Source organism: Mytilus galloprovincialis, chromosome 4 (genome assembly GCF_965363235.1).
Source record: "Mytilus galloprovincialis chromosome 4, xbMytGall1.hap1.1, whole genome shotgun sequence".
In the NCBI taxonomy this organism is placed as follows: Eukaryota; Metazoa; Mollusca; class Bivalvia; order Mytilida; family Mytilidae; genus Mytilus; species Mytilus galloprovincialis.
In genome coordinates this window covers 11,297,963-11,319,556 of record NC_134841.1, presented here as the reverse complement: position 1 = coordinate 11,319,556, position 21,594 = coordinate 11,297,963, and the positions used below count along the sequence as shown (strand labels likewise).

Below are 21,594 nucleotides of genomic sequence, written 5' to 3'. Positions count from 1 at the left end.
AGTCAATATGGCATTGATCATCTCAAATTTAATAATAACCATACTGTACCAAAAGTAGTTCAGACATCAAATGAAGGTTTAGATTTAAACAGTTACATCCACAAAAATGACAAAAGATTCCTTCTTATTGGTGTGATGACAACAAAGAAATATCTTGATACCCGGGCTGTTGCTGCTTTTAATACTTTGACCAATTCTTGCAGTGGAACCTGCAAAGTAATCTTTTTCTCCAGTGAAGGATCAACAACTGAAAAACAAATTCCACTGGTTAGTTTAGACGGTACAGATGATTCCTATCCACCCCAGAGAAAGTCTCTTTTGATGTTGAAATACATGCATGATAACTATATCAACAACTTTGAGTGGTTCATGCGTGTTGATGGCGATATTTTTTTTTAAGGGGAGACAAAATTGAAAAGTTTCTACGCTCTGTAAACAGCTCTGTTCCCCTTTTCATTGGTCAAGATGGTTTTGGAAAAAAGAAGAAAAAGGGAAACTGTTTTTGAACAGAAATGAAAACTATTGCATGGGAGGCCCTGAAGTTCTGTTCAGCTACAATACATTGAGGCATGTTGGTCCACATGTACACTGTTGTATTGACAACTTGATAACAACTCATGAAGACGTTGAAGTTGGAAGATGTGTACGCAGATATACTGGTTTATCATGCACCTGGGCATTCGAGGTTGGTATATATACATTGTAAGCAAGGCATGTGATTTCCTTTGACCTGGTGTAATGTTTTCCTTACTTTAATATCAATTACTTTTGGTCTCTATCTGAAATATATAAGAGAAACTGCATTCCCAAGCATGTTTAAAATGTTTTTAAAATTGTTTACAATTACTATACGTATCAGTTGGTCTACTCCTTGATATTGAAGTGCTATAAAAAAAATAAGCAAACTTTTAGTTATAAATATATACGACGTCTAGATAATAGTCGCCGATCTTTTTTACGAGGGCACTTGATCGTTATGAGTAACGATATATGTTCACAATACAAAAAAGTGTGCAAAGCAACACCAAAATAAAAAAAAAGAAAACATTAAATGTAATTATCTATAAATATTTCCGATGACAGATATCCTTCATCAGTATGATTATTATGTAAAATGAAACATATCAATCTTTTCTGATTTAGCTATAACAGACTTGAAATTTAAACAATTAAACAAATAAAAACCAAACAAAAAGACGCTTGTACAATTCGAAAATTCGAAATAAACGTAGGTTACATAGCTGTTTCCACAAAGACTGCATATATATGTTAAAAACAAAGTAGTTATATGCGATATGAACTGGTACACTTTTAAAGGTGTTTGCATGTCAGACATCGTTTGTTTCTACATCACTTTTAAAAATCCACTGACGAAGAGCCTGTTTTAGAGGATAAATCAGCTTTCGCAGACACGTTCAATTACTTAACCTTTCCTAAAATTTATTAGTATTATTTTTATCATTTTAAAACTTCTATTTATTTGGGAACACTTTACTGTTGTCAAATTGGCCTGATGTTCATATGATGAAATCATAATCTTTCAGTCAGTTTAATTGAAGTCTGGAGCTGGCATGTCAGTTAACTGCTAGTAGTCTGTTGTTATTTATGTATTATTGTCATTTTGTTTATTTTCTTTGGTTACATCTTCTGACATCAGACTCGGATTTCTCTTGAACTGAATTTTAATGTGCGTTTTGTTATGCGTTTACTTTACTACATTGGTTAGAGGTATAGGGGGAGGGTTGAGATCTCACAAACATGTTTAACCCCGCCGCATTTATGCGCCTGTCCCAAGTCAGGAGCCTCTGGCCTTTGTTAGTCTTGTATTATTTTAATTTTAGTTTCTTGTGTACAATTTGGAAATTAGTATGGCGTTCATTATCACTGGACTAGTATATATTTGTTTATGGGCCAGCTGAGGGACGCCTCCGGGTTCGGGAATTTCTCGCTACATTGAAGACCTGTTGGTGACCCTCTGCTGTTGTTTTTTATTTGGTCGAGTTGTTGTCTCTTTGACACATTCCCCATTTCCATTCTCAATTTTAATATTATACCAGCTTAGACCGGTCAGTGCTGTTCATTTTGATTTTTTTCCACGCAGTCTTTGTTTTAACATCTTAACTGTCACCCTTGAAATTGTACCAGTTTAGATTGCACATTATTGCGTTTGTTCTTGTATTTGATGCGGTCCTGTCATTCTTTGATGTGGTTATCACATTACTTAATAAGGTAAAGCCACATGGCCATTTAACAAATAAATAGTTCCATTTTCTGACTGATTTCCATATGGATGTTGTTGATGTGATTCGAATGAGCTTCGCTATCTATTGGGTACAAATTAAAGTTCGAGTTATTATTTAGAGTTATTTGGTTTGGAAAAGGGATTGACAGACAAAATATCTGAAACAAGTACACAAAAGATACAAAATATTTCAGACATACGGGGAATATATCACTTAGTACTGTCGTTTTCCCCCTTAGTTCTAAAATGGAAGTCGTTTTATAGTTATTCGCGAAGAATTCGACAGCCCTGTGTCTCGCCTGAGATTGCTGCTGTAACTCTAAAAGAGTAATGTTGACAGTAAAACGTCTATTAATTGGTATAACAACTAAATTGTTTTTCTCTCGATATAGAAGATTAACTCCAATACATTTGTTTTTAACAATTCATGGAGGTTCACAAATTTATCATGACAAAACAAATTGATTTGGTAATTATAAATAAGAAGATGTGGTATGATTGCCAACAAGACAACCCTTAATTACATACTAAATGGCGTAGCAGCTAACAAATATATGTCACTGTATGGTCTTCAACCATGAGCAAAGCCCAAACCGTATAGTAAGCTCTAACAGGTCCATGCAGATATGGCAATTGTCAAACAATGCAAACGAGCAACATAACGAACTTAATGATGAAGTCGCCGATGACGGAATATAACTTTGGTGTGTCTCACTTCCGAGACATTAATATCAAAGGCTTGACACACATCCCATTACTTATTCTCTATTGTCAACAAATGAGAGGGATCGGACTAAGCGACAAAGCCTCCGTTCTTTGAAAAAAGATATATGTTTTTTGGAATATCTGTTTCACAGTTGACGACAGATATGTTCCAGTGGTCGAAAACACGATTTCGTCCTATTTCCGCGTAGGTGAATTACCGAATTAAACCAATATCACTGGGTTTGTACTTTTACGAATACAAAGACGAGTGTCACACGTTGAGCAGGATCTGCCTACTCTTCCGGAGCACCTGAGATCACCCCCGAATTTTGATGGATTTATATAGCCTAGTGATACTGATCTATAGAGTTAAACCAATTACATCTGTTTTTTACTGTTTATTCTTGTGTTGCGTTGTTTAACTATTCACCCATGGTAAGGTTAGGTTTAGCTCAGGCAGACATGATTTTCTCTGCCAAGTGTACATTCTTTATGTGAATGTCCCAAGTAAGGAGCCTGTCATTCAACGGTTGTCGTTGTTTCATGTGTGTCATATTTGCTTTTCATAAGTTGTTTAGTTACTAGTAAAATTGTTTACATCTACTGCATTTAAACCTTGGTGGATAGTTGTCTCATTAGCAATAACAACACTTAATTTCGATTTCTATGTGGTGTCTTTTAAACTGTAACATTGTTTATCTTTTGAACGCATACACCTTAACCCTTTTTCGGATGCCCGAGCAAATGCCCTCAAATCGCGAAAGAATATTCAAGTACAAACTCATTTTAGATAACTACTCCAAATTCATCAATTTCGAAATCTTAATCTGAATACCACTCAAATCGTACTCGAACTCTACCTCAAACGGTAACTCAAAATCGAAGTTCAACGCAATGCTTACTCGAAGTTTAATTCTAATTATGAACTGAATCTAACTCGAAAAATTACTCTGAGTTCAATTCGAACAGTAACACGAACTTAAATTTGAACTCTTAATCGATGGATTGCCTTAAAGGGAAACTTCGCAAAAAAATCAAAAATTGATATTATGTTCATTCTGTATAAAAATGCTCAAATTCATAGATATTAAAGTTTTATTCCGATAGATAAGCGATCACCATCGATTTTAAATTTAGAGTATCAATTCTCTGCGTTCGACCATTTTGTCTTCTTTCCCGATTAATAACAACGATATGTCTATAAACCACAAAGTAACAAAACTACAGTAACCGATGTAGTCGTAATTGCGTGTCGATATCTTGTCAATCGTACGGTTGTTTTATCCGACTAACTAACTTGATACGGAAAATATTCTTATTTTTTCAAATTACCATGGTCTGTTGTTTTTAAATTGTTGATATTGGAATTAGGTAAAAAGTCAAAGTTGAAATCATAAATAAGTGTTCCGTCAAAATTGTTTTCGAAAATCTAATTTGTTCATAATTCTTTAAAGTAAAAACTTTTTTCAAATAAATTCTGATCTTCCCTCATCTGATCACCAGCATGGCTAAAGGTATTACTTCCAAAGGTATTGTGAGGGGTGTGAGGTGACACGTTCAGGTATTCAAGCAATTTCTTGTTGGGCTTGCAAGTTCATGCATCGTTTCACTTCTGCAGGTATTGATCAGTACATACTATAATATATAGTATAATATACAACTCTGTCTTACTTGTCATTACTAAACTCATACGCTTGTTTATAAATAACATTTCTGGTGTAAAGAATATTATTCATAAAAATATAAATAATACCCAAAAAATAAGATTTGATGAAATTAAACTCTATTTAAATATTTTTTCCAAGGGTGAATTTGGGAAAATGTAATATACTCATTGTCAATAGTGAAGGACAGATTGGAACATACCAGAAATATTGATTTAAAAAAATGTACGCACTTGTCGACGATTCGTTTATACGACTGGGTAGAAAGTTACGGAACTATAGCGCAATTTAAAATATATACATGTATACATTGAACATAAGAAAAAAACATATATTTTGAATAAATTGGGGTAAAAGATTTGTAAATAGACTAGTCCACGTATGCCAACAGTATGTAATCATCGAATGTCGATAGACTATTGTATACCAGAAGAAGAAGAAGAAGAAGAAGAAGAAGAAGAAGAAGAAGAAGAAGAAGAAGAAGAAGAAGAAGAGAACCAATTTGATTTAAATACAGGTCGATGTATAATTTGCTTTGGTTCATCGAAGTTGTGGACATAGTAAAATCACAGATTTATATTTCAATAAGATTGTTCACGAACAAAGGAAGGAATTCGTCATCACAATTGTTATATATGCCACTGGACGAACACTGATTATCCCCAAGGGATGTGAATATTTTGCTGGGAAACTATTGAGTATCAAAGTTTCAAATTAATTTCGGGATTTATTTTCTTTCTTGGTATTCAATAACAGAAAAAAGAATAAATTACTTGTCCGCTAAATAGGGGTATCCTTGTCAGATAAAAGACTTTTAGTTATATTTAAAAAATAGGGAAATATGACATTAAATTGGTTCTGTCTTTTTTTTAAAACATCGTTAAAAAGATGTGTGTCTAAGGTGAACGCCACAAGAACCCTGTAATACTAGTACGAGAGTATAGCATGTAAACATTCCTTCTCAATAATATGGTTGTATTGGAAAGCTTTTCATACAGATTGACAACTCATGGTCCGATATGCATGTAATATTTGCCACATGACGCCCATAGTTCTTTCTACCATCATCATCTTATTCTTTGATATTGCTGTAAACATCGATGGTTCACACCCAAACAAAATGGGAGTAATGTACCTTCAGAGCTTCTCCGTGTTATACACTTGTGAAACTAATATATAGACGAAATTTCTGTATTGAAATGAATCTACATCTCACAAACAGGATTTTCAAATAACGACTTTGAGTAATCACCTTACAAACCAATATAAACGTATGGCAAGATATAACCATGAAGGAATTTAGTTTTTGTCAGACGCAAGAACTCATCACTATCCTAAACGTATACGTATATATGCATGCAGTTTCAAATATCAAGAACAAGCGGTCGATGTCGAAAGTCCGTTTCTAACTGTTCAGAGTTATACATGTCACTTGTTCATTCTTGGAAGCCTTCATATTCCCCGTCCAACGATGGGAACTCTTTCTGGTTGTGTTGACTATAAATGCTTGTATGGTAATTCTGTCGTTTATCTGTACAAGTGGTTGCATTTCCTCTCCTTTCCCAACAAACAAACTAACGAAACGCTACTAGTCTGCTCTCTGGAGCTCATCCTCAATGGCGCTTATACGTCAGGAAACTTACATGTATACTAATAATGATTGTTTCAAGAACAACGATGTATGGACGAACTATTCTAAATTCGTCAATATCAGTTATGCCTGACTAAAATATAAGTTTTATTACAACTGATTTGGATTAATGACGGCTATCATGTTCAACATTGCACAAATATTATCATAGAATTTTTTTTTAAAATGTACAAAAATCCTCAAAAAAAATAATGCCTTAGCTTAGACAGAGACATATATGTGTATATATATATGTCTCTGGCTTAGATAACAATTATTGGTATTCTTTTCACAAAACGTTCGTGTAAATGATTGTCAAATAAATTTAATTATGTAAGAATGAAATGTGTTAAAAAGAAACTAAAAAAAAATCATGCATGTTGTATGTTGTATTTTTTTCAATTAAAAACTTTAAAATTGCGATAGTTTTATGAGCATTTAAACACAGCCAGATTTGAATACAAGTTAAGAAATTCCGGTAAAGTCAATGATATCAAACAGATGTGCAATGGTATATCAAATTGGGTAATATTGCATTTAGTTTTTATTAAAGATTAAAATTACTATTCTTTACTTCATATTTGAATCTTTACGCCAATTGCCGCTAAGAAAGTAATAAAAAATTGTTTCCTTTTATTTTTATACACTTTCGGAATTACGAATCTGAATTTTATTTTCAATTAATTTACACAATTTAATTATTGTATCTTTATTCTCATCGTGTATTAAATCTTAGTGTATTAAATACAGCATACTCTTTCTAATCCTTTCTGTCAAGTTATCCTTTCCAAATAACAACATTCATACCTGTGTACGCTTGAACTCACACCTGCGGCTAAATAGCTACAAGGTAAACGAATTGACCTCAAGCCGAGAAATATACAGTGACCTTTACAAAAAAATATACACACTCTGCTCACACATTAGTTACATTGAAATGATTATCAAAACAATAACGGTAAATAGAACTGAATTATTTTCAGTTCAATATCAGTAAAAATGTTCAATGAATATTTTATGAAAAAAATCTCAACAATAATTAATGAAATTTATTCGAAAACATTTACTAGAGATAATTTTATAGGAGTTTAATTCAATCAATACAAAACGGTATATGCATATTCATTTTCGTTCATTCTTATATTGTGGTTAATAACTACGACCATTCGTCAGCTGTGCGCTTTTAATTACGTATATTGTCGATAAGCTATAAGAGTTAAACAGATTTTATTTTTTCCCAGAATTCAACACATCGGGCTAAAACGTCACGACCCACTCGAGAATTCAACCAAAAAAGTTACAAATACTTGATTTTCTCCGTTATTAGAAGGAATATAAATTTAAAACTTTGCAAATGTGTTTTTTATGTTGAGATGAACATAATTAGATGATAAGTAAAAAATCGCGGAATTTCCCTTTAACTATTCTTTGCAAAAACTAGTTTTTCCCAAATCGTGGTTTCATCTCATCAAGTAATGTGATAACCACATAAAGAAGTGATAGGACCACACCACATACTGGAACGAACACATCATGTCGTGTAACAATTTGAAACATCATTATGTAGTTTTAAAGCCGTATTAGAAATTGGCAAATCATCATTACGAAATAACAAAATCACATCATGTAATGGACCAACTACCTAACGTTAAGCCACATACACATCAAGTAATGTTAAAACCACTTTAACTAATAAGACAGTCATATTCAATAATGATAAAAATCTATCGAAATCTCATTGAGTAATGACCATACCATATTGATTAATACCACAGCATCATTACGTAATGTCAAAACCATTAAAGTAACGACTCGAATAAAGACAATTTCACTTGTATATCAGGTAGAGGGAAATCCGTGGTGGATAATATGTGTGTTCCTCATGACGTTCTCGAACTGTGTTCCTCATTCCAGGTTATTACTACCAGATCTGTAATCGAGCATAACAATCTTTTCCAATTTTTAGTTGAAAGGAGTAAAATCCTAGATCATTCAATTCTATTGGCAGAATTTAAAACATTAACTAACATATCCGAATACAGTAGTTCGAAAATAGATAAGTTCAAACGCTTCAGGCTTAAATCGATTCCTAATGACCTTTTTGGATGTGATCTACGGAAAGCAGCTCTTCAAACTTTAATTCAACGTAATGAGACCACAAGAGAGACTGAAAGTCGCGTGGATAATATCTATTCGGATCTTTGTACTTTGATAGTCGATGAAATGAACTGCAAAATTCCAGTATATGATGCAAGTAGAAAGACAAGAAAACGACACAAAAGTTCTAACCCTTTCTGGAATGAAGAACTCGGACAACTATACAACGCAATGCGTCTTAAGGAAAACAGTTTCTCAGTTTTAAAGGAAGATCAACTACCAGAAGGAGATTTCGGGAGGAATTTCAACATGCGCAAAAATCATTTAATAGAACAGTAAAAAGTCTACTACACATATCTGATGTAATCAAACAAAGATTTAATGCAATTTTTTTTTATTTTTATATTCAGCCCTTTCTTTGAATTATTGATTTACAAATTGATGAACTTGTACTCTTTTATAACAAATGAAACAACTGAAATCCAAAACAACCAAAAATTTTAGATTAATCTACCTGAGCATGATGAACAGAAGCTGACACAAACTAGCAATCTGAAAGGTGCATCCATAATAAACATTTTAAAAAATGTCATTTATTACAAGTTGAATATTGATATGCAACGAAAATTTAGATGTGATACCTATTATGCATATGTATATATGACTAGAATTGAGAACCAGCCTAAATGTCGACTTGAAATTGAACCAAAGATATCATATTGTTAGCCAAATTGTTTCACAAATTAGCCCAAACGTGCATTTCCAAACCCATTTTTGCATAATTAGTTTATTAACTGTAATCGGTAGTCGGTAGAGGTAAGAAATGTATCACGTCATATAATTGTCCTCATGTTTATTCTTTTGTCTCTTGTGAATATTTGTCTCCTACCTCATGCCACGTCTTCTTAATTTTATAAAAAGATTACATAGCTAATGTTATGTTGTTCTATTTTAGATGCAGAGTTTGTTTTACCATAATTATAAAGAAGAGAAAGGATCATTTAAAACACTTACGGACAAAATTGTCAGGAAGGCATTAACTCTACACCCAATAAAGGATCAACGACATCTGTATAGCATACAGAATTATCTTCTTTCCTCTCATATACAAAATCTACACCAGAAAAAGCGTAATTTACAAAGGGAGATAACTCAAATTGAACATAATTTAGGCATTTTGAAACAAGCAGATAGTATCACAAGACAAATTATAATACCTTCATTGACTTTATTTAAACCAAGAGTAAGAGATGAAGTCTTTGCATGGAATTTCCTGTCTAAATCTTTTATTTCTGATCATGATTTATATTCTAAAAGTAATATAAATACACCATTAAAACATGCTTTAGCAGATAGTATCAATCACGTTTTACAAATCATGAACAAAAATGCGCGTCAGAAAGGGAAAACAATAGGTTTTAAAGATTTATCGTATGAATATCGTAGAGTCAGTCCTCTTCATGGTGCTGATTATAAATTAGATCTGTTATTCACGTTCAGCAAGGATAACGGGGAAGAAATGACAGCCCCAGTTAGAAGACATGTATATCTTCATCAGACATTTGGGGATGTAGAATTCTTTGAGGATCCTTCGACAGCTTCCGCAAACATTGAATACAAAGCATCAAATGCTCCGTTAACATTTAGCAGTTTAGGTCAAGGTCGACAATCATTGGAAAGCATTCATTTTATTGTTCCACTTGCTGGCAAAGTTCCTGTATTTAAAAAATTTATGCAAAACTATGAGGAAATATGTCTAAAAAACAAGGAAATGACACAGCTTCACATTGTTGTGTTCAATAGTGATTCAAACTCATCATCAGTCAAATCCCTAATCGGTATTGTTCGTCAATATCAAAAAAGGTACGCTGGTGTCGACATTGAAGTCATTTATGCTGATGGTCCATTTAACAGGGCGAGGGCTTTGGATCTTGGAATGTTTCAGTTAAGTGAGGACTCTCTACTTTTCTTTATAGATGTAGACATTGTATTTGATAGAGATGTGTTGTACCCACCATTTTTTCTTAAAATGTCCTGAACCAAGTCAGGAAAATGTCAATTGTTATCTTATAGTTCGTATATATGTGTGTTGCATTGTTGTTTGGGTTTTTGTTGGACTTATTGTTTCTGTTGTTTCTTTGTTTTCCTCTTATATTTATGTGTTTCCCTCAGATTTAGTTTGTTACCCGGAATTATTTGTCTCAATCGTTTTATGACTTTCGAACAGCGGTATACTACTGTTGCCTTTATTTACTTACAAAATGTCTTTTTTATTTACTGTGCATAATGTTAACAATGTTTCAGCAGTGAAAAAAAGAATTTATTTTTATCAATCCATGTTAGTTCAAGGAACTAAGAATTTGTTCCCTTAAAACTCTACTATTCTTCGTATTTTCTGAAAGATACCACCCTTTACAGCTCCAACTTGCAATTTCTAAATTCGACTTTGATGACTGTCAATTTTCCTATTTTTTAATGACCCTACCACAACGAATTTCTAGACTAGGAATAGTCTTTATAATTTTGCGAATGTTAGCTTCTTGCTTACGTTCATGTCTCGTTGTCAGGTTCGACGTAGACGGGACTGTACATAGGATTGTCTTTAAGTTTTCTTTTTTTCTTTAGAACGTTTACACGTTGAGTTTCATTATCAAAGTTAACAAGTACCGTTTTGTTCTGTTGATTGGTGTTAGATCCTACGCATTGTACGGTTGTCACATTAAAATCAAGTTCGAGATAGGTAATAATACCGTTAATATATGCCTTGAGGGAATCTTCACTATCACCCGTGTCGGTATTTGATACATTTTTAAACACTAGTTTAGAGTGAGTAATGTTTTGTGACCCTTGCGTATTGGTTGAGCGTTCACCTTTCTCTAGAGTATCTATTTTGTGTTTAAGATTTTGTATTTCGTTATCAAACTTAGCAAACTCTATGTTAATTTCGTCTTTCAACAATTTCATTTTACTTGAAATTTTTGTTTTAAAACTAACTTCTAAATTCGTGATTCGCTGCTCCGTGGATTGTCTAAGGGATTCTTGGTTATTACTAACTTTCGTCAATAAATCATAAATGTCATTTACTGACCTTGTACTAGCGGAATTGTCTTGTCCGGGTTCCTTTGCATTAGACAGGTGGGCTAACAGTTCTGAGTTAGCCATTTTGTTGGATCTTTTTGCTATTGGTAAAGTCTGTTCCACTTCTGTATCTGACGAAGTACGACGAGCTTTTCGTCATGGTTCTCTAGTATTCAACATCTAGATTGGACACTTGAACATTTTGCAATAGTTTTTGACACTTTTATAATCCAATGATCAATATAATCCTATTATGTCACACGATTTGGTAAGAACAATTTTTCATACGTCCATTCCATGTAACCTCGTTATGAAAGGACAGAACTCAATAACAGTAAAGGTGACGTTACCCTGTGTACTTGATTTGAGTTTTGTAGTAATAAGCACTGTGAATAAGTTTTATAACATTTGATTTTCATTTTGGCACAATGAAGTTTGAAACGGACACGAAAAATGCAACCGGTTTTCATTTGTAGGAGAGCCTAACTCTAGAACGGTAAAGGTGACGGCACCAAAATTCAAAATTGATCTGTGTTTTGTTTTAATAAGCATTCTGCAAACGGTGGAAACGGTTGAGGCAAACTTACGTTAGAGATTGGAAATTTGTTTTGGGACAAACCTACTTACATACTGACGAACAAGGGTAAAACTTAAAGCCCCTCCACTATGGCGGTGACACAAAAATGGATTACTGATACAATACCAGATGATTGACAACTGTCGTCATCAACAAGCTAAAACACACCAAGATGAAGTTTTAGTAAGAATAATGATTATGGTCTATCCTCTCTAATGTCAATCTTGATTTTATTAACTGTTTTGGCTTACCTTATTGAACAGTTTTACTATAAAACTCAATTTACAATTATTGACTTCATGAGCACATTAATATAGCGCATGTTGTTTGAAAGATAATGAAAATTAATGATTGGTTGTAATGCAAATGCTCACTGTTTTCTATTAAAATCCGTGGCACAAATGACACGTTCATCTTTACAATGACAATAAAGGTGCCTAAAAAATAATTATGATCGAACCCAAAATGGAACTTGAACTTTGGCATTATATGGGGAAGATTCTAAGAAAATTTCTTTATCAAAACTCTTATAAGAAGTTTTTAAGAGGGAAAGTGGATATAAATGCGTTCCGTAGAGTACTTGTGATTTACTGAAGGAAACTGCATATATGATTCTGATTTAAATACATGGAGAATGTATCCATGGGACACATAATGCCCCTGATGGTTTTTTCACAACTATAATGGAATATAACTCTAATACGATGAAAAAATTATGCCACAAAAATTCAAACTTGATATGTGTTTTGTGGTAATAAGCATTGTGCATAAGATTTATAATATTTGGTTGAAGCAAACTTGGAGAACAGAAACTAATTTCTGAATGTAAGGATGGATGGAAGTACAGACAGACAAGGGTAAAACTTAATGCCACCAGCTTCGGTAGGGAAATCAAAAACAAAACAAAAGGCAAACAACAGCATTACAGGGTAAGATCAGTGATGTAGCACTAGAGTAGCATTGTAATCATGCTATCTATGTACTTACAAATAATTGTATAAAACATTTTTTTTCATTAAGAATTTTACTTTTATCGTTCAGTTTAGAGGGATGCTGCCTCCCAAAGACCCACTAAATTTATCATCACTGATGATTGTGAGAAAGTGTCAATAAATTGTAATAAAGGGTTAAAGAGGAGTTACAGATTAAAACCAGGTGCTCCGCAGGGCGCAGCTTTATACGACCGCAGAGGTCGATCCCTGAACAGTTGGGGCAGGTATTGACAAAACATTTAAGCGTGATACAGCTCTGAATTTGGATTGTGATCAAATTTTTGACATTATATGGGTTTTTTACACAAAACAAATGTCAAGATTTTACAAATCAATTAAAGATTTCTTCTTCAAACTTATTTAAATCTAAAATTAAATAGTTGACCCAGCATAGGTTTCTGACACAGAATGAATGTGGTCTAATGAACTTAAATTTGTTTTTGCCTTTGAGCAATTCATTATGCTGTTGAATATTAATCCTGTCAAAAAAATGTTTGAAGAAATTTTCTTTTTATTTATAAAATCTGAAATGAGAACAAGTATGGACACAACTTTTAAGTTTGATACAGCTATAAATGTGGATTGTGATTAAATAGTTGACACAACATAGGTTTATGTCACATTATGAATTTGGTTTAAGAAATGAAAATTAGAATTTAAAGTTTTTAAATTTAATATTAAACTATTATGGTTCAATATCCAAAATGTAAATAGTCATGTCTGGCAAATGTCCAACATACATTATCTAAAAACATTTTAGATAAGATAAGGAAAAAAAGCTTCATCAGCAACATTTTATATTGGCAAATTTCCAATGAAGTTATTTACATAAAGTTATTGGCAAATAAAAATAGAAAATGACATCATAGTCATGTCTGGCAAATTTCCAACATATATAATCAACTACTATTCTATACAAAGAAAGATAACTCCAATTGAAAATTAATTGCTATTGCACAATATTGTGCAATTAGATATTTCTTGCTATTGTGCAATACTGTGCAATTGAAAATTTCTTGCTATTGCACAATGCTTGATATGGAATCCTGATTTGGACCAACTTGAAAACTGGGCCCATAATCAAAAATCAAAGTACATGTTTAGATAAAGCATATCAAATAAGCCCAAGAATTTAATTTTTGTTAAAATCAAACTTAGTTTAATTTTGGACCCTTTGGACCTTAATGTAGACCAATTTGAAAACTGGACCAAAAATTAAGAATCTACATACACAGTTAGATTTGGCATATCAAAGAACCCATTTATTCAATTTTTGATGAAATCAAACAAAGTTTAATTTTGGACCCCCATTTGGACCAACTTGAAAATTAGGCCAATAATTAAAAATCTAAGATTTGGCATATCAAAGAACCCATTTATTCAATTTTTGATGAAATCACACAAAGTTCAATTTTGGACCCTTTGGACCCCTTATTCCTAAACTGTTGGGACCAAAACTCCCAAAATCAAACCCAACCTTCCTTTTATGGTCATAAACCTTGTGTTTAAATTTCATAGATTTCTATTTACTTATACTAAAGTTATGATGCAAAAACCAAAAATAATGCTTATTTGGGCCCCTTTTTGGCCCCTAATTCATAAACTGTTGTTACCTCAACTCCAAAAATCAATCCCAACCTTCCTTTTGTGGTCATAAACCTTGTGTTTAAATTTCATTGATTTCTATTTACTTATACTAAAGTTATTGTGCGAAAACCAAGAATAATGCTTATTTGGGCCCTTTTTTGGCCCTTAATTCCTAAACTGTTGGAACCAAAACTCCCAAAATCAATCCCAACCGTCCTTTTGTGGTCATAAACCTTGTGTCAAAATTTCATAGATTTCTATTCACTTAAACTAAAGTTATAGTGCGAAAACCAAGAAAATGCTTATTTGGGCCCTTTTTGGCCCCTAATTCCTAAAATGTTGGGACCAAAACTCCCAAAATCAATCCCAACCTTCCTTTTGTGATCATAAACCTTGTGTTAAAATTTCATTGATTTCTATTCACTTTTACTAAAGTTAGAGTGCGAAAACTAAAAGTTTTTCGGACGACGACGACGACGCCAACGTGATAGCAATATACGACCAAAAAATTAAAATTTTTGCGGTCGTATAAAAACATGAGAACCCCCAAATGTGTATTTAGTGGTCAATTATGTCAAACGAAAGTGAACACCAAAAATCAACAAGAGTCCTCACACTGAAATGTCTCACCTGTTTTACTTCTGATTGAATTCATGTTGAAAGTATGTAATACAAGGTTTTACTACAAGTAATACATTAACTAAACATTATCAATGATTCGTGAAAATATGCAGTCACGGTCATTTAAAATTGGAAGAACCCTGCCTCACAGACATGAACACCTTACAATCAATCATTACACCAAATATAGTGCATTATTCGTTAATAGTACCTGAAAAACTGATCAAACCACTAAATCTCAACATTGACCAATGAACCAAAAATATGAGGTCAAGGTCATATGAACCATGCAAGACAAAGATGTACACCTAACAATCATTCTATACACCAAATATAGTCGACCTACTGTTTTTTAGTAACTAATAAACTGAAAAAGCCAAAAAAAACTATCATTGACCAATGAACCATGAAAATGAGGTCAAGGTCATATTAATCCTCTCAGAGACACATTAAAAACAATTATTCCATATACCAAATATACATGACCTATAACTTTAGTGTATCAGATATATAGATCAAACCATAAAAATAAACTCAATGTCATGGAAACTCAATTTTTTTCCAGCTTTTATTTTCAACAATTTTGGTGTTAAACTCATATCTATATTCAGTAGGTCTATAACTATATTTTGCAATTGGAATGATTGTAAGGTTTTTGTGTCTGTGCGGCAGGGTCCATCCAACCTTAATCTTATTTTCAAGCTTTATGGGTCAATGTTGGGTTTTCATGAATATGTTTTCTAAAAAAATTCAAAGCAAACGGTCAAATATAATCGGTGATTGAAATAACTGTTAGCTGTAAATGTCCTTCTGATAGGTTTCCACCGAGAAACCACCGGCTGATTGTTTAATGCAATCCCTAAAACCTGGCAAATCAAAGCGCTGTAAGCGCTAAAGGCAGTTAACCAAAAACCAAGGCAACCGTTATTATGAAAACTGTTGCAATGTTGCCTCAACATTAAACATTCATATATGAGTACATTCATGTTTATCTAATGATTTATTTATTAAGGCAAATAATTTATATGTTATCAAGGTTTCAAAAGCAATGCATATATCAATGTATATTTTTTATGGTGAGTCTGCAGTGGTACAAGTTCCCAATGATTGCAGTTGTTCTACTTGGTAGTTAACCTTGGTTTTATTTGACTGCTAGAAGTTCAATTTGACTTAGTATGAACATGTAATAGTATGAATGGACTGGTTTCCCTGGAAAGAAAACTGAGTTTGTGTTCTATAGTACAAAAGTTATGAGACACGAATCAGACAAATGTTCACTACAACAGGGATCAAAGGTGAGGTCTGACTGACCTGCCCATAGTAAATGTAAATGATTTGTTATTTTGTCCCATACATATGAGTATATATAATTTAGGGGCGGGGATCTCAACGGTTTTCAAGTTCTCAAACAGGTAAGGGTAGGCAGAGGATTTAGGGGGGCAGGGGGCCCGGCCCCCCTTTTTTGGGAAAAAAATTGGTTGCTTATATAGGGAATCACTGAAGCGTGACTGGAGCGGGCCCCTCTTAGGTCAGTCAGTGGGCCCCACTTATGAAAATTTCTGGATCCGCCACTGGGGGTAGAGTGACCCTAGGGACTACCCCTACATTTCATTTTATTTGTTATATTGTCCCATACATGAATATATATGGTTTAGGGGTGGGGATCTCATTGGTTTTCAAGTTCTCAAACAGGAGGGGTAGGGTAACCCCAGGGACTCCCCCTATATTTCATTTAATTAGTTATATTGTCCCATACATGAATATATATTGTTTTGGTTTGGGGATCTCGACCGTTTCCAAGTTTTCAAACAGGAGGGTTGGGATGACCACAGGGACTTCCCCTATATTTCATTTGATTTGTTATATTGTCCCATACATGAGTATATATGGTTTAGGGGTAAGGATCTTGACCATTTCCAAGTTCTCAAACAGGAGGGTGAACAGTGACCTCAGGGACTCCCCCTATCTTTCATTTGAATTGTTATATTGTCCCGTACATGAATATATATGGTTAAGGGGTGGCGATCTCAATGGGTTTCAAATTCTCAAACAGGAGGGGGTGGGGTGACCCAAGGGACTCCCCTATATATCATCTGATTTGTTATATTGTCATACATGAATATATATGGTTTAGGGATGGGGATCTCGACCATTTTTAAATTCTAAAACAGGAGGGGTGGGGTGACCCCTAGCGACTCTTCCTATATTTCATTTGATTTTTTATATTGTCAAAAACATGAATATATATGGTTAAGGGGTGTGGATCTCGACCGTTTCCAAGTTCTCAAACAGGAGGGGTGGGGTAACTCCAGGGACTCCCCCTATATTTCATTTTTTATTTATTATATTGTCCTATACTTGAATATATGCAGGGGCAGATTCAGACGGGGGAGGGTTGCAGGCTTGCACCCCCTTAAATTTGCAAAGCATGGGTTGTTCTCAGCTTGATAAAGAATATTCCGATAATTTTACCTAAATTTTTTTTAGCCTCGCTCTGCTCGTCGAAAATTTAAGTTTGCGCCCCTCTTAACCTAAAATCCTAGATCTGCCCCTCATATGGTTTAGGGGTGGGGAGCTGGACCGTTTCCAAGTTATCAAACAGGAGGGGGTAGAGTGGCCCAAAGAATGCCACCTATATATCATATGATTTACTTACATTAAGGTATATATAATATAGTTGCATTATTTGTGAAAATAAAGAAAGAAACTTTCAGCTACTTTAATTGACCCTTCAAAATTGAGAAAAAACAAATAACCCCTCAAAATTGCAGTAATATGTTTACACTTTAAAAGCATCTCACATGCATTATCATCATTTATCATTTATAAAGAAAATTTAGACTGTGACCATGACCATGTATATTGTTAGATATACTGTTCCATGCTGTCACGTTGTATTGGATTTTTAAATCAAAATTTGTCAAAAAGTAATTTTGAGTTTCTGAATAAAATATTTTTCTGCTTTTTCTTTCTTTTACATATATCTTTTGGTTTACAATACTAGTGTTTATATTCATTTACCATGCATAGATGTATTTTTTACACCTGCTTGGATTTATTTTGAAAATGATCGCCAAACCCGGAATTACCCTTATCCGCTTCCGGAATCAGATCCGATTTTGTAAAATTTTGTCTTCTCGGCCGCCATTGTTATGTGTTTACAATGTTGTTTACGATTTTACTCGAATTTATACAATATTTGTCGGCGATTTTCTATATAAAGCTAGCGGTTGAACAAAATGAACATCGCCGTCATGAATAATAATGATAAAAATAAGTTTTAGCTCGTTTAATTGGAGACTTTGGTGAACATGGTGAAAAGGTTTGCAAAGTAATTTCTTATTTTCTTTCAAATGGAAGGTGACTACGTACGTCGGTCGTAGCTAAATGTAGAAACCAACTATCCTAGTCGAAATTCCGCTTGCAAAAGTGGAAGGTCGCGGACCTCGGACCACCGCTAATTTGAACACCTGCCTCCAAATTGAAAAGCTACGAAAATGTCTTTTTCTAATTTGAAATTGCCGCCAACAGCATGAACAGTTGAACTTATTATATAATAGACTACTGACGTAGTTGTACTACGTATTGATGACAAACAATATTCCTACGACTTTTGTCATTTGGGAAATCTAAACTACTTGTCTTAAGAGATTTTCAGCGATTAAATATTTCATACAATTGTTCTTTGACATCTTAGCTAAAAGCACAAGTCCTAATGAACTACACAAGGATTCTTAAAAAACACTACTTCCTATGTGTAACTTTAAAACTTTTGGATAAATCGACGATCATTTAAGGTTTTTCTGGTAATTTTTTTTGTAATCCAGAATAAAAAGTATTAAAAAAGTGTTCAATTAGTTATATATAATATAGTAGCAAGCTAGATAATAACAATGGCAAATATTTCAGGATTTATTGGGTAGAACACAAATCTAGGGTGCTCGCATAATGCAGCTTAACTGCATTAAAATATTTGTCTCTAGCAATTTTATTTAAGACAACCATTGAAACCTCTGATTGCATTCAAATATATAACAAGGATATGTCAGTAAAAAATTAGAAATCTGCAAGATAATAAACTGTCAACATAAAACCTCTATAATCAGAAGTTTTTCCAACAATATAATAACCTAAATTTTAAAAGAATAGTTGTTAATAAAATTTTAATAAGTTACAAAATAAAAATTTAGTACATGAATTTCAAGATCTAAATATTAAATTGTTTGTAATAAGTGAGATCATTTTACAAGTGAGTCCTCTATTTTCTGTATATGTAAAGTCTTTTATTTAGCGTAGAGTATTTCAATCCTGTGTCATAGCCTGAAGTGTGAGAATGTTCACTTATTCTTAGTTAATGTCCGCTGTTTCTCAGCATGTTCCACAATTTTCTTGTCCAGCTTTAGTCCTTTCCTTTTACGTACAGTATTCATGTAGTGATGGGCTCTGTTTTCTGAGTCTGCTTTCTCTCCGTAATGAAGATATTCCTCCTCAGTTGTAGGTATCCAGAATGGATCAATATCTACCACCTGGAATAGATTGATAGATTAATTGATAGCTGTTTGACAACAAGCAGTGAATAACCTGTTAGTTAGATATTAATGTACATTGGTTTGTACTAGATTCATAACTTTGTAAACAAATTAAATAGAGAATAGAACATGTAGAAATGGGGAATGTGTCAAAGAGACAACAACCCGACCATAGAACAAACAACAGCAGGAGGTCACCAATAAGGCTTCAATGCAGTATGAATCAGTGCTTGTAAGCACTGAAAGGTAAAGATTGCTTTAATTTGTCAGTGGGAAGTCAAATCAAATATTGCATTATATAAAGCATTGGTTGTAGTTGATTCAACTACAATTCTGGACAAAGGAAGATAACTTCAATTCTTAAAGATGACTTTAAAAACGACATCATTGATACTTTTCAAACAGATATTAGATACCCGCACATTGCAAAAGCTATGTAATTTTCTTGACGAGTACAACAATAACACTTTGCTACTTGAATATCTGAGCATATACTTTAATGATAAATTTCTGAAAATGTTCATGGATAGGATGTATAGAATGTTATGATTAATACACTATATTTTGAGTATCTCAAAAGTGGTAAACCTTGGAAGATTGGGATATCAATCAGGTTTGATTGCATTTCATGCAATTTTTATCCAAAAAATAATCATTAAATGTACATATAAAGGCTGTTACAATTTAGGCCACAATTTATCCCCATGTAAATCCACATGTATCATGACACATGTACAAACACTATGTCAATTTCACTAGTTTAAAATTGAAATTCAAAAAAAAACATCTAAAGAACAGTTATTTCTATTCTAATGCATAGCAAAAAGAATGAATGCCTTATAGCTTGGAAAATGTATAAAATTAAGATAAATTACAATTCATGATTTCATACAATGAAAACTGAAAGTTTAACAATCTTATGTTGGCTCCAAACTTGCCATGAGTTAATTCTGTTCACTTGTAGTGGCACAACTTTTTGGTTCATCAATGTATTGAAAAACAATTACAGAGAACTTACCTTCCCCTGGAAAACAATCATTGTCAATTAATTTGACAGTCAAACAATAATGTCTCATTCAGGATTCAAACTTACATCCTCAGTGTTAACAGCCTAGGAACACCAAGGATAAACTACTTAGACCACTCAGCCCCTGAGGCCACACCAGCTGTGGACCGTGAACCAACTTTTATTATGGATCCTAGCAATGACTAAATACAACCTAGCTAACTCACTTCCATCGTAGGCCATACGTACCTCCCAGTGACTAAATACCACCTATGGACTAGCTTAACTTACATCATAGGTCATACATACCTCCCAGTGACTAAATACCACCTGTTGACTAGCTTAACTTCCATCGTAGGTCAAACATACCTCCCAGTGACTAAATACCAACTGTGGACTAGCTTAACTTCCATCGTAGGTCATACATACCTCCCAGTGACTAAATACCACCTATGGACTAGCTTAACTTCCATCGTAGGTCATACATACCTCCCAGTAACTAAATACAAACTGTGGACTAGCTTAATTTCAATCGTAGGTCAAACATACCTCCCAGTGACTAAATACCAACTGTGGACTAGCTTAACTTCCATTGTAGGTCATACATACCTCCCAGTGACTAAATATCAACTGCGGGCTAGCTTAACTTCCATCGTAGGTCATACATACCTCTCAGTGACTAAATACCACCTATGGACTAGCTTAACTTCCATTGTAGGTCATACATACCTCCAAGTGACTAAATACCAACTGCGGGCTAGCTTAACTTCCATCGTAGGTCATACATACCTCCCAGTGACTAAATACCAACTGCAGGCTAGCTTAACTTCCATCGTAGGTCATACATACCTCCCAGTGACTAAATA

At 33.6% G+C, this 21,594-nt stretch overlaps 1 protein-coding gene and 1 pseudogene across 4 annotated transcripts in view; one reads left to right on the top strand and one right to left on the bottom strand.

The window, feature by feature from the left end:
* Window positions 1-10,376, top strand: LOC143070966 (chondroitin sulfate synthase 1-like; annotated as a pseudogene).
* An 8,965-nt stretch (window positions 10,377-19,341) lies between these two features.
* The window catches only part of LOC143071342 (elongation factor-like GTPase 1), a 45,775-nt gene continuing 43,522 nt past the window's right edge, over window positions 19,342-21,594 (bottom strand). For all 4 annotated transcript variants that reach the window (XM_076245588.1, XM_076245587.1, XM_076245589.1 and 1 more), the window contains one exon: window positions 19,342-19,719. In XM_076245588.1, coding sequence (XP_076101703.1) covers window positions 19,531-19,719 — 189 coding nt within the window. In that variant the 3' untranslated portion in view covers window positions 19,342-19,530. The remainder of the gene's footprint in view (window positions 19,720-21,594) is intronic.